The sequence below is a fragment of the Scylla paramamosain genome, chromosome 3 (genome assembly GCF_035594125.1).
Source record: "Scylla paramamosain isolate STU-SP2022 chromosome 3, ASM3559412v1, whole genome shotgun sequence".
Taxonomy (NCBI): Eukaryota; Metazoa; Arthropoda; class Malacostraca; order Decapoda; family Portunidae; genus Scylla; species Scylla paramamosain.
In genome coordinates this window covers 35,380,522-35,393,133 of record NC_087153.1, presented here as the reverse complement: position 1 = coordinate 35,393,133, position 12,612 = coordinate 35,380,522, and the positions used below count along the sequence as shown (strand labels likewise).

General features: G+C 37.1%; 2 protein-coding genes across 5 annotated transcripts in view; one reads left to right on the top strand and one right to left on the bottom strand.

Moving 5' to 3' along the window:
• LOC135094456 (omega-amidase NIT2-like) overlaps positions 1-8,321 on the bottom strand; it is a 26,125-nt gene extending 17,804 nt beyond the window's left edge. Inside the window, exons 1-6 of one of the 3 annotated variants that reach the window (XM_063994574.1) lie at positions 8,152-8,321; positions 7,119-7,419; positions 6,168-6,201; positions 4,471-4,617; positions 3,500-3,681; positions 3,148-3,316 (exon numbers count right to left, since the gene is read on the bottom strand). In XM_063994574.1, the coding sequence (XP_063850644.1) occupies positions 3,148-3,316; positions 3,500-3,681; positions 4,471-4,617; positions 6,168-6,180 (511 nt within the window). In that variant the 5' untranslated portion in view covers positions 6,181-6,201; positions 7,119-7,419; positions 8,152-8,321. Of the gene's footprint in view, positions 1-3,147; positions 3,317-3,499; positions 3,682-4,470; positions 4,618-6,167; positions 6,202-7,118; positions 7,420-7,796; positions 8,127-8,151 lie in introns of those variants that run through there. The other 2 variants (XM_063994556.1, XM_063994563.1) reach the window with 2 other exon arrangements.
• Positions 8,322-12,612, top strand: part of LOC135094402 (hepatoma-derived growth factor-related protein 2-like) — a 22,444-nt gene continuing 18,153 nt past the window's right edge. Inside the window, exon 1 of one of the 2 annotated variants that reach the window (XM_063994480.1) lies at positions 8,322-8,867. The gene's annotated coding sequence lies outside the window, so the exon portion shown is untranslated. The remainder of the gene's footprint in view (positions 8,868-12,612) is intronic. The other variant, XM_063994461.1, reaches the window with a different exon arrangement.

Below are 12,612 nucleotides of genomic sequence, written 5' to 3'. Positions count from 1 at the left end.
TTGTGTTTTAACAGGAAAACAGCTATACTCATGCTGTCCTGTCTCCATATCTATAAGCATTCAGCTTAGCTTTAAATTCATGAATATTCCTTGCTTGAATTGCTGTTTCATCTAAATTGTTCTATATTCTTATGCTTCTATCCAGGAAACTATTTCTTGATGTCTCTTCTACATACTGTCTTCTTTAATTTCATACCGTATCTTGAGTCCCACACAAACAGGTCTTCTTTGTCAACTTGGTCTTTCCCCTTCATAGCCCTGTATATAGTAATGTTGGAAGTTCTAATTTCTTCAGTCTATCTTCATAAGATAAATCTCTCAAACTTGGAACCATTTTGGTTGCAGTTTTTTATTAATTTCTATATTCCATACATCTTTTTATTGTGAGGTGAACAAACAATTGTGGCATATTCCACTCTGGGTCGAATCATAGATTCTATCAACTTTTTCATCATCTTTTCATCCATGTAAGTAAATGCCCTTTTCACCTTTCTTAGTAACTCATATGATCTCCCAACAATATTGCTCATTGTAATTCCCAAATTTTTTCTTCTTTGGTTTTCTTAATTTCTACATCTCCCATGGTGTAGGATCTTGTCTGTCTTCTTTTGCTCTTCCCTATCTCCATCATTTTGCATTTCTTTGCATTAAATTAAATTTCCCATCTCCTACTTCACTAACATATTTTATCCAGATCCTGCTATAACATTTCACCATCCATAGTATTTTCCACTCTTTTCAACAACTTGGCATCCTTGTGTGTGTGTGTGTGTGTGTGTGTGTGTGTGTGTTTACCTAGTTGTGCCATATGGGAAAAGAGCTATGCTCATACTGTCCCGCCTCTGTATCTATTATCATTTAGCTTGGCCTTGAAATAATGAATAGTTTTTGCTTGTACCACATCCTTATTTAGACAGTTCCATGTATCAACTACTCTTTGTGGAAAACTATTCTTTTTGATATCTCTTCTACAAATTTCCTTTTTCAGCTTCTTTCCATGTCCTCTAGTGTCTCTCGTATCCCATGTCACAATGTCATTGCTGTCTAGCTTTTCCAGTCCTTCCATTAGTCTATATATTGTAATTAAGTCTCCTCTCTCCCTTCTTTGTTCCAGAGTTGGAAGTTTAGTTTTTCTAGTTTCATTCACTTAAGTTTGGGATCATCTTTGTTGCTACTCTTTGTGTCCTCTCCAGTTTTCTGATGTGTTTCTTGAGACTTGGTGACCATACTACAGCTGCATATTCCAATTTCGGATGAATCATTGTTACAATTAGTTTCCTCATCACTTCTTCATTCAAGTATGCAAATGCAATTCTTATATTTCTTAGCAAATTCAGTGTTTCCCCAACAATCTTGTTATATGGTAATCAGCTTTTAATGTAGTCTGCTATCACTCCAAGATCTTTTTCCTTTATTCTTTTCCAATATAGTCATCTCCCAACTTGTAATCACCAGATGGTCTTTTTACTCTTCCCAAATTCCAATAAGCTACATTTCTTTGCATTAAAATTAATTTCCAATTTACAGCTCCATTTTTCAATCTGGTTCAAATCTTGTTGTAAATCTTTCTGATCTTCCTCCATTTCTATTTTTTCATCAATTTAGCATCATCTGCAAAATAAACTCATATAGTTGTTGATCCCTTCTGTCATATCATTAATGTACACAGTGAACATGACTGGAGCCAGTACAGAACCTTGAGGTACTCCACTTGCTACTTTTCTCCAAGATGACTTTTGATCTCTAATAACTGTTCACATTTCTCTATAGCTTAGGAAGTCTTCCATCCACTTCAAGAGTTCCCCTCTCACTCCACCAATGCTCTTTATCTTCCACAGGAGTCTCTTATGTGGTACCTTGCTGAAGGCCTTTTTCAAATCCAGGTAAATACCATCTACCTATGTACTATGTCAATTATTCTTGAGTAAAAGCAAATAAAATTAGTTGTACATGATCACCCTCTATGAAATCAGAATTGTCTATCAGTTATCATGCCATTTTCTTCAAAAAAATTTAATCCATCTTTCATAATTCGTTCACATATTTTTGCCACAACTGATGTTAATGATATTGGTCTATAATTCAGAGGGTCTTTTATACACCCTCCTTTAAATATTGGTACAATATCAGCCTTTTTCCAGTCCCTTGGTACCTTGCTCTCTTGTAATGAATGCTATATAATATATTTTGTCTGCCAACTGACTATTGCATTCCGTTAAAACCCAGTTTCATATACCATCTGGTCCCTGTGCTTTATCTACTTTTAACTTCTGCATCATTTCCTGTATTTCAATGATACATAAATTTCTTCAAGAGAGTTAACTGCTGCTCCTTCACTTTCTTGTATTATAAACTCACTTTCTTTGGTGAAGACTGACTGAAAGGCATCACTCATCACCTCCCCCATATCCTCAACCTCTTCATATTCTTTACCATCCACCTCTAATTTTCCAATTATTTCCTTTCATTGTACTTTATTGTTGATATGCCTATTGAACAGATTTGGTGTGTGTGTGTGTCTAGTTAACCAGTCTTGTTTTGTTCTCAGAGAGAGAGAGAGAGAGAGAGAGAGAGAGAGAGAGAGAGAGAGAGAGAGAGAGAGAGAGAGAGAGAGAGAGAGAGAGAGAGAGAGAGAGAGAGAGAGAGAGAGAGAGAGAGAGAGAGAGAGAGAGAGAGAGAGAGAGAGAGCAGCCACCACAAAAAAAATATGGTTATCATCATCCCTGAGGCTATATTCCAATACTTTATATCTAACAACACAGTCTTTTCAGAGCAAAACCCCAATAATTTTTCAGAATTCATGGAGAAATGCAGGTGAATGTGTGTGTTCAGTGAAATGAGATAGTATTACATAACCATGGTTAAGTGAATTTCACAGTAACCCAATGTTGACTATGAAATAGTGTACTTAATTAAAATGAAGTGCAGGACATACAAGTTAAGTTGTTGAAATATTCCACTGGTCTGAAAAACTTTAATAATGGAAAATTTCCTAAGATATTTCTGAATATATGAAGTTTTTAACAAACAAAGCAAATTTGCACAGCTAATTCCACCTCAATGAATGCTTAATATTACATTCTAATAATGCTTTTTCAAGAAAATCCTGCAACCCAAAGAAAAATCGCACAGTAAAGAAAATCTTACCCAGTTTGGTGTATAGTTGTGCTAGTTCTGCAAATCTGATGTCATAACAGATGCCCAGCCCAATTTTACAATGAGGCAGGTCAAACATGGTAAGGCTGTTGCCAGGAGATAAACAATCTGACTCTCGGAAGACAATGCCACCAGGAACATTGATGTCAAAAAGATGGACCTGAAGGAAGAATATGAAGGAATTCAAACACTTTTGTCATGGATCACTGAGAACCTTTCCTAAGAATAGGAAAAATCTATTTAGCATATCAGTAAGAAAGTTTCACTGATTTCCACTATATGTTGATATATGTTTAAGTAAGTTCATTATGTGGAATGTGCTTCATAATGATAAGATACTTACCTTTCTATGTTTGGCTATCATGTCGCCCTGTGGTCCCCACACAGTGCATGTGTTGAAGAGCTTGTCACCATTCCTCTCTGGCACTGACCCTCCCACTACAAATACACCAAATTTTTTGGCTGCATCTCTCAGGGCATTTGTGCTCTCTCCAGGGATTTCCTCAGCATACTTTGGAAAATAGCCTGCAAAGGTAAATGTTTATTGTAATTTGGGGCTGGCACAACATTGGAATGTGGCTTCTGTCTTGAGCTTGGTAAGCCCATCACATGAACAGATCAAGCAAGTGCCTCTACCTCACTGAAAAAAAAAAAAAAAAAAAAGTAAATGTTAGTGGCTCAGATATGGACTTAGATTGCACACTTCGGAAAACTGTCACACATATACCAAATTACAATAACACTATTCAGCTTGTTAATGGAAACCTGAACAAATATTCAATATACTGGGACAAGTGGACCACATATCTGTCAGTGTTGGAATAATGTCATTAAATGTGAAACTACCAAACATAAATTACTGTTATTATAAGAACAATATTTACTGTTGTCTGGGTCATCAGGATGTCACCCAGTTTTTCCTTATATGTGGTCTAAAATGTCTGGGTTCTTTCCCTCTTGTCAATCATTATCAGATAATCATCATCAGCAGCAACATACTGTAAGTGCCCCTTGGATATAAGTGATATCCCTGTAGCAATTAAAGGGAACAGTTCTCTCAGTTTCCTCCATCTGCCACTACACTTATCATTTGTATTGCCACTTGTATGTACATCTTCAAAATAAAGAAATTCCTCTATACATTCAAAGCATTTCTCTTTCAGGCCAATTTATTCTTTCTAGCCCTCCCACCTCCACTGTATATGTTGCATGTTAGAATACTGCAATGTTCAGCTTTGTTGTACATAAAATCCATATTGACGAATTATTAAATTATTTAAAGTCATACCTAAAACCATAACTAGAGCTCCTTACTTGTGCCATAGGGTGAATTAAAACACTCAGGAAGGGCAATCAGCTGGGCACCTCCACCAGCAGCTTCTTTTATCAGCTGGACTGCTCGAGCCACATTTTCCGCTTTCACTTCCCCCACTCTCATCTGGACGAGAGCAATGCGTAATGCTGCCAAGGAAGCAATTTCATCATTCAGTCATACAAGTTTCTAATGAAGCAGATCCTCACTGAGTATTCATTCACAAATAACAATGCAAATATATTGTGCCATAAGAGGCTAAAATATCTAAGAACATAAAAACAAAAAAAACAAAAAAAAGACAAGTAAAAAAGGTTCATTAATGATAATATCCTCAGTGAACTGTGATAAAGGAAAAGCAGAATTGGTTAGGTGCACAGATAAAGGAAAAAATAGGCACAGAAAATAGTCACTATACAGGTTGGTCCCAAAGCAAATGGATGAGAGAAACAGAAATATCATAAAATTCATCAGATAACTAGAAAAGATAATAAAAAGCAACTTTAAGGTCATAATTCTAGGTGCAAAAATTGTACTTGTTCTAAGTTTTACTATATATATCCCTTTCAAAGTAGTCCCTTTTGCAGCACACACCACTTCCACTGTTTGTCTCTGCTTTATACTGAATACATTCTTTAAGTCCTGTTCTTAAGTGTTAATGATTTGCAATAGATCCCCTTGATGGAGTCAAAACCACAAAACAGCAAATGCTCATCTCGAAGTTGATCTCAGGGAAGAGGAAGAAGTTGAAGGGGGTTGAATCTGTGGAGTACTAAGGTAAGAAGTGATGATTGTTTTGGTTTGGGTTAAACCACTGCACAACTTCAATGCAGTGAAGAGTGTGTTGTGATGGGCTTTGAAGCCATAGTACATATTAAGACCCTGCAACCACAAGGCTGCTAGTATCACTCTTAAAAAACAATATATTGTTCCTAAAGTCTAGGAGTGATAGCTCAAGTTCTCATAATGGTATAATTTTGAAACAAGTTTCATATGAAAGGTAGCATCAGTAGAAACTTTTCACCAGAAATAAAGAAATATGTAAGTAAGAAAATATGATGATGTGTTTGCACATTATTCAGCAGAATGTGAACCTCCTTGTGTGTTCCTCTTAGTATAGTTATGTAATTTACAGGTGAGTTAAAATGTAAAATGAAGGTTATGAATGTGTATAAATTTGCTACCCTCTGAAAATACTGCATTTCCATACGAAATCTGTTTTGCAGACAATAATAATAATAATAATAATAATAATAATAATAATAATAATAATAATAATGAATCATAATAATAATAATAATAATAATGAATCATAAATGTATGATAATCAAGAGTATTAGTAAAGTTTGTACATACATACAGTTGTTACAAAGAACAAGAACTTTTACAGCATACAGTATTATACATAATTTATATTTTGTTCTCAAGAACTTTTACAGCATATAGTATTATGCATAATTCATATTTTGTTCTCTGTTATTTTTTTAATCCATTGTGAGTGAATAAATGAATACACAAACATGGCTACTAAGATACATATAACACAGGTGGTGATGATGACACCATGACTCCACATGGTATGTTGACTCAATGGGGTTTATGCTCCTGCTGCATTTGCAAGATCAAGATTCACTGTTCATTTGTGACACCAACTTTTTTTTTTACTTCACCTTGTTTAAGTATGGTAAAAATTACTTACTTGATGCTGCCATCTTGCTGTTAACTTGGTGCTCCTGGGGAAAAAAATAATAATAATTACATAACATACTATATTACCCACAAATTGCTATGCCATAAAATCTGTTATAAACATCCCATATATACAGTATGTAATTATGTGTGCATGTGTGAGTGTGTGCGTATTGTTGCACTGTAGATGGTTAGAGCTAAAGCTCATTTGTCGTGTCTCCATATCTGCAGTTATCCAATTTCTCTTTAAATTTGCTCACACTGACAGCTGCAACTACTTCCTCACTTAAACTATTCTAGAGATCAATGCTTCAATATGGGAAATTAAATTTTTTCTTAATATCACTGAGACATTCACTCTTCTTAATCTTTTTCGTGTGTCCTCTCATACATCTTGTCCCCCCATCCATATGCATCTCCAAAACTTGTCTATCTACCTTTACTGAATTTGTATATTGTTATCAAGTCTCCCCTTTCTCTTTTCTCTTCCAATGTTGTTAATCTCATTTCTTCCAGTCACTCTTCATAAATGTGTGTGTGTGTGTGTGTGTGTGTGTGTGTGTGTGTGTGTGTGTGTGTGTGTGTGTGTGTGTGTGTGTGTAACTTATAGAGTGGACTCATATTATCACTCTTTACATGATTTTTTAAAATAATGGGTTTTACAAAGAGTGTCAATGTATATAAACATCACCAGTCTCCACTACAAGTGCAGCTAAAGTCTTTCAAAGGTCTGTATCAGCAGCCATAGTGTCAGCCTTCCAGCAGCTATAACAGAAGCAAGACATGATCTCCTGTGCTTTGTTGGTGGAATTTCACAATTTTGAAGTGAGCTTCCTTAGTTAGAGATTAAAACATTTCATTAGATTTAATTATGTAATGTCATTAATCATTATATCGATAAGATTAGGGTAAGGTCCTAATCTTGCAGGAATATCTTTCCTAAGAACAATGATAAACTTACCTCTCACAACGAGTGCTGCGACCAGATTAGTTCTCCTGCCTAGTTGACTGGTACAGCAAAGAGACTGACGGATGGCAGTTAGTCTCAACAAGGTGGTGCTTGCTATTACCTCTTCATTAGGCTAAACATTTGATAAGATTCAGTTCTGAAATGTCTCTTATTGTCATGTGGTCAAGAGAAAGCCATACTGAGGTTCTGGGGCAAAGTAAAGCTAAGTCCCCTGATTAGTATTAGATAGTGCGTATTTCCCTTTCCCATCCTAAAAGTCAGGATTTCCTCCTGTTCCCAAGCTTGCTGTCCACTAGGGAAAAGAAAAGAATAATTATTGTATGAGGCAGCAGGCTGAAGGAACACACACACGCACATGCATATATATATACATATATATATATATATATATATATATATATATATATATATATATATATATATATATATATATATATATATATATATATATATGATGGGGCCGTGTAAGCCATGGTGATGCATACCTACAGATTTACATGCGAGTGTGTGCTTGTTGTCAGGCAGAAGATGCCAAAACTACTTGACAAAGGTTTTGAATACTAGCAATAGCTTAGCTATGACGGTGCGCATATGCTGATTACGTGACAGTTACAGATAATATAGATTATTTCTGTCAGGGTGACAAAAACCGGCAGACGAGTACACTACCTTCTCACCACTCGTGGACGGTCTTCCCCTTGACTCTCAACCACGATGACTGATCCAGGGAACCTTCTGCTTAATCTTTACCAGCTTGTATATTTTTGGCTCACCACCCTGAGTATTTCTGGCTATGAAAGTAACACCGTCTGCACCACGGGGCAGCAAAAATAGCTAGCACATCTGGAGATTAGGAATTGCCGAGTCTAACACCCTCCAAAAAACAAACTTATCACTTGCATTGTCATAGTATGGCAAAGTATTTAACAAACACTTTGGCAACGGAACACATTCATACGTATTAATAAACTTATCAACTTAACCAACCGAAGAATATCTTTCCTAAGAACAATGATAAACTTACCTCTCGCAACGAGTGCTGCGACCAGATTAGTTCTCCGCGGTCTTTGACTGGCCAGAACAGCTGATGCACGTTTTCTGTGAGGCTGAGCCATGAGAAAACGGGAAGGAGGAGAGAAAGAGGCAACAAGCACTGAGGTGGTTGTGCAGCTGCTCAGCCTCAGACAGTGGATACCAGTGATGCGGGGTGGAGGTGTGGGCGTGGCTCCTCCTGCATTACTCACCCGCCTTGTGTGTTTACTTTTCTTCCTCCTAAAAGTTGACTTGAATAAGAAATGTTTTTCTTGAGATGGTGATTAGTGGCAATAAAGGAAGAGAAAAAAAAGTGGAGTCAACACAGTTACGGCTTGAAAGAGTGCAGGGGTCCTGTTTGTGTGGACTGGATGAGGTAATTTTGAGCGCGTTGGCCAGTCTGGTGGGGTGACACCTCGACCTGGGCACATCCAAGGAGGGCAGCACTGAATACTGCTTGTGATATTAGTGCTACTGACATACTCTACCGGTTTGCAAGATGTAATTTATATTACGAGAAAAGATACGAGAGACTTAAATGCAGGATGTCCTTCAATGAATTCAGCAGCAATTCAAGATCTCGGCCTCCCTTCCCGCGATCATTTTCCTCGGTTGTGGAATGAATCATCCCTGCATCCTGAGAGCGTGCAGCCTCCTTCGTAACGTCAAACAACAGTTCAGTGTAACGAGGTTCTGCGGCCTTTCAAGGTAGGTTGGCGTCCACTCTTCCGGTTTACTGTAAATGTGAAGGTCTGCACATACGGATGGCTGTACAGACAATTAACAGGTGACACTAGATCACCGAGGGAGGATGTGTTGACCTCTGGAGTAGGTGGGCGGGGGCAGGTGTGGGCTCGAAGCTGCCTGTGGTGTGGGCGGGATGAGGGAAGGGGACTCTCATCTGCTATTGTTCTTTCATTATACAAGTATACATCGCTTCGAAAGAAGGTTTATACATCGCTTCGAAAGAAGGTTTTTAAGGTTTATGGTTCTTTCTTCAGTTTCATACAGTAAGTAGTGACATCATTATGATTTATAAGGTAAACGTCAAAAGAAACGAGTGAAATTTGTACTCTCTCTCTCTCTCTCTCTCTCTTTCTCAATATGCACACGTCATACAATAATGAACAACAAGGCTGCTCCGTGCGTGATGCTCTCAGCTTGCCTTGGCTAAACTTAGCTTACACAACCACTTGCTGAATATGATTGTTGTGTTAAAACACGGAAAAAAAAAAATTGCCTACACGTAGGAAGTTCTTTATCATCATTATTACTACAGTTTTTACTTCTATATGCTACTATTATTACTACTACTTAAATTACCGCTGCTGCTGCTGCTGCTGCTACTATTACTGCTATAACAACAACAACAACAACAACTACTACTACTACTACTACTACTACTACTACTACTACTACTATTACTACTATTATTATTGACATTTTTATCATCACTGATTTATCTAGTAGATAATGTTTACATTTAACATTACTAATGTTGCTGTTTATTGGTATGCTTCAAGTTTTTTTTTTTATTGATTAATTATAATTTATTTATTTATGTGGAGGGGGAAGCGACTACTGAACGAGGCTTTCATTCCCCCTTCTTTGACCATTTTCTACAAGTATATATATATATATATATATATATATATATATATATATATATATATATATATATATATATATATATATATATATATATATAACGAGACAAAATAAAAAAAAAATCACAACGCATTTCCACATGAATAGCAGTGTGTGTGTGTGTGTGTGTGTGTGTAGTTGGAAGAGATCAGTATGGCTGGAAGGATCAGGTGTCAGTGCTCCACTAGCCAGTCAGTCCTCTTTCCCGCTGCTCCCCACCGCACTACTTTAAATGCTCATACACTTAACTAGGAAGCGACCACGGAAGCCGAGCACCATATGTCGGTGGTGGGTGGCGGTTACTGGGAGACAAACGGAGGGTGGTTTGTTCGCTTAGGTCACGCTGTTTGCCTTCCCCGTAACAAAAGAATCCAATATATATATATATATATATATATATATATATATATATATATATATATATATATATATATATATATATATATATATATATATATATATATATATATATATATATATATATATATATATATATATATATATATATATATATATATATATATATATATATATATATATATATATATATATAAATATATAAATATATATATATATATATATATATATATATATATATATATATATATATATATATATATATATATATATATATATATATTCTCTCTCTCTCTCTCTGTCTCTCTCTCTGTCTCTCTCTCTCTATGTATTTATTTATATATTAATTCATTTATTTTCTGAGCATTTTTTCGAAGACTGCTTCCACTTACAGCGTAAAAGTCACCTATGGGCAGCCAAAAACTAGGTCGAAGTCATGGCAGCGAGCTACAGACATTCTTACTGCTCACCCTCGTATCATGTTGCAAAACACACACACACACACACACACACACACACACACACACACACACACACACACACACACACACACACACTTACATAATTCAGGCATTTAGGTCGACGATTCAAAGGAAAGTAATGAGCTTAAAAGTACACATAATATTGCTTTCATACATACTCATTTCATAAGAACGTCCGACTAAGCGCCCACCCGGCAGATGGTTCACAGAGTGCATGTACGAAAATGGTAGTATTGTGACTCCCTCACCCCGCCCTACATCCCCCCTCGAAGCCTGACCTTGGCTTCAGTCCTCATCCCTGATTCTTCCCACCAGTGGCAGTGGATAGTGACGGTGTGCCATCAACTGTTACACAGTGAATGTCATAAAGATTAGTAGTAGTAGTAGTAGTGGTGGTGGTGGTGGTAAGAAAAAGAAGAAGAAGAAGAAGAAGAAGAAGAAATATATCACTTGAGTTGTGTTATATCTTGGAAGTTGCGACATTTCAGATGATGACTGAGATGACGCGACAGCCTCGGCATCGCTTAGATCGCCTGTGGTTTTTAGATCACGATTCTTGGTGCAACTCCTGAAGGGGAAGGGAGAGGGCATGGTGACGCTGGGGTGGGCTGAGGGTGAGAGCTGCGGTGCGGGAGAGATGATTGAGCTCTACGACACAGCATGGGAAATCGTCATTATTGTAATGATGTGGAATGACTTGACTACGTACGTACACATCACGTCATATCACACTATTGGGACTCTCCGCCACACACACACACACACACACACACACACACACACACACACACAGACAGATACATACAGTTAAAGGCTGGTTTCAGTCTTTTCATAAACTGCCTAAGCAAAGGGTCCTCGTTGTTGGTTAGCACACAAACAAACTGGGGAGACTCGGTGTCAGAAATACATTAAATATTGGTACTACTTGGAATGGAATTCCGTATATGTACAGTATGTACCTTCAAAATAAATATTGTACTTCCGAGATAACGTAACTACTTTGAACATAGAGTGTGTGGTGACAGCAGGAGCAAAAGTAAGGACATTGATGAATTAACAATGGTAATACTAGTAGCCATCAGGCTATGTAATCCGGGTGAGAGAGAGAGAGAGAGAGAGAGAGAGAGAGAGAGAGAGAGAGAGAGAGAGAGAGAGAGAGAGAGAGAGAGAGAGAGAGAGAGTTGGCTTATCCTTGCTTCGGTTTGCTGCTTGTCAAAGGCTTGTCACTGAGAAAAGTTAATAGCTTGTCTGTTTGTCGCACCCCTTCGATTGAGATCATGCACAGTTCAGTCTCCAACATTCTGTGCTTAGATTCTTGTAACTCAGTGTATTCATCTAATTATTATTTTTAATACGTGACGCATAATCAGTGAAGGCTTGAACATTGCTATTGCTTACTGTGGGTATCTCATTACGAGGGATGAGGTGCATGTGTGATATTTAAAAGCATAGTAAACATGGGTTTTATTACTGTAAGATATAATACTTAAAACTGTACCATAGTATTTGTGCTTAGTTCCCCAAATACAGTCCAGTTGTAGGTACTCAACTACTTATAATTGCTCTCAAGTCCAATTAAACTAACCATTTCTTGAATTTACCTGATGTACTTGGAATCAAGGACAAACCTTTTTACTTAAACCCATTCCCGAAACACTTAGGCACGCGGCCAGAACAAGTGGTGCGTTCTTACAGCTGGATATAATCAGTAATTTCAGAATCAACAGAAATAGAGGAAATATTTGTCCACGTTTTTTTTTTTTTTCTTTCTTTTACCGACTCGTTTACTCAGCTGTGTGGCGGAGGGCCTGTGTGGGGGCCGGCGCCAAGTAGAGACGCTATAAACATTTTATTCTGTCTGGAACAAGTCTCTGGTAAATCAGCGTCTTGGAATACGTTGGATGGAGGTCACGTGAACTGATTAATTGGTTTACAACTAACTAGAACCGTCTCTTCCCTTAAAAGAT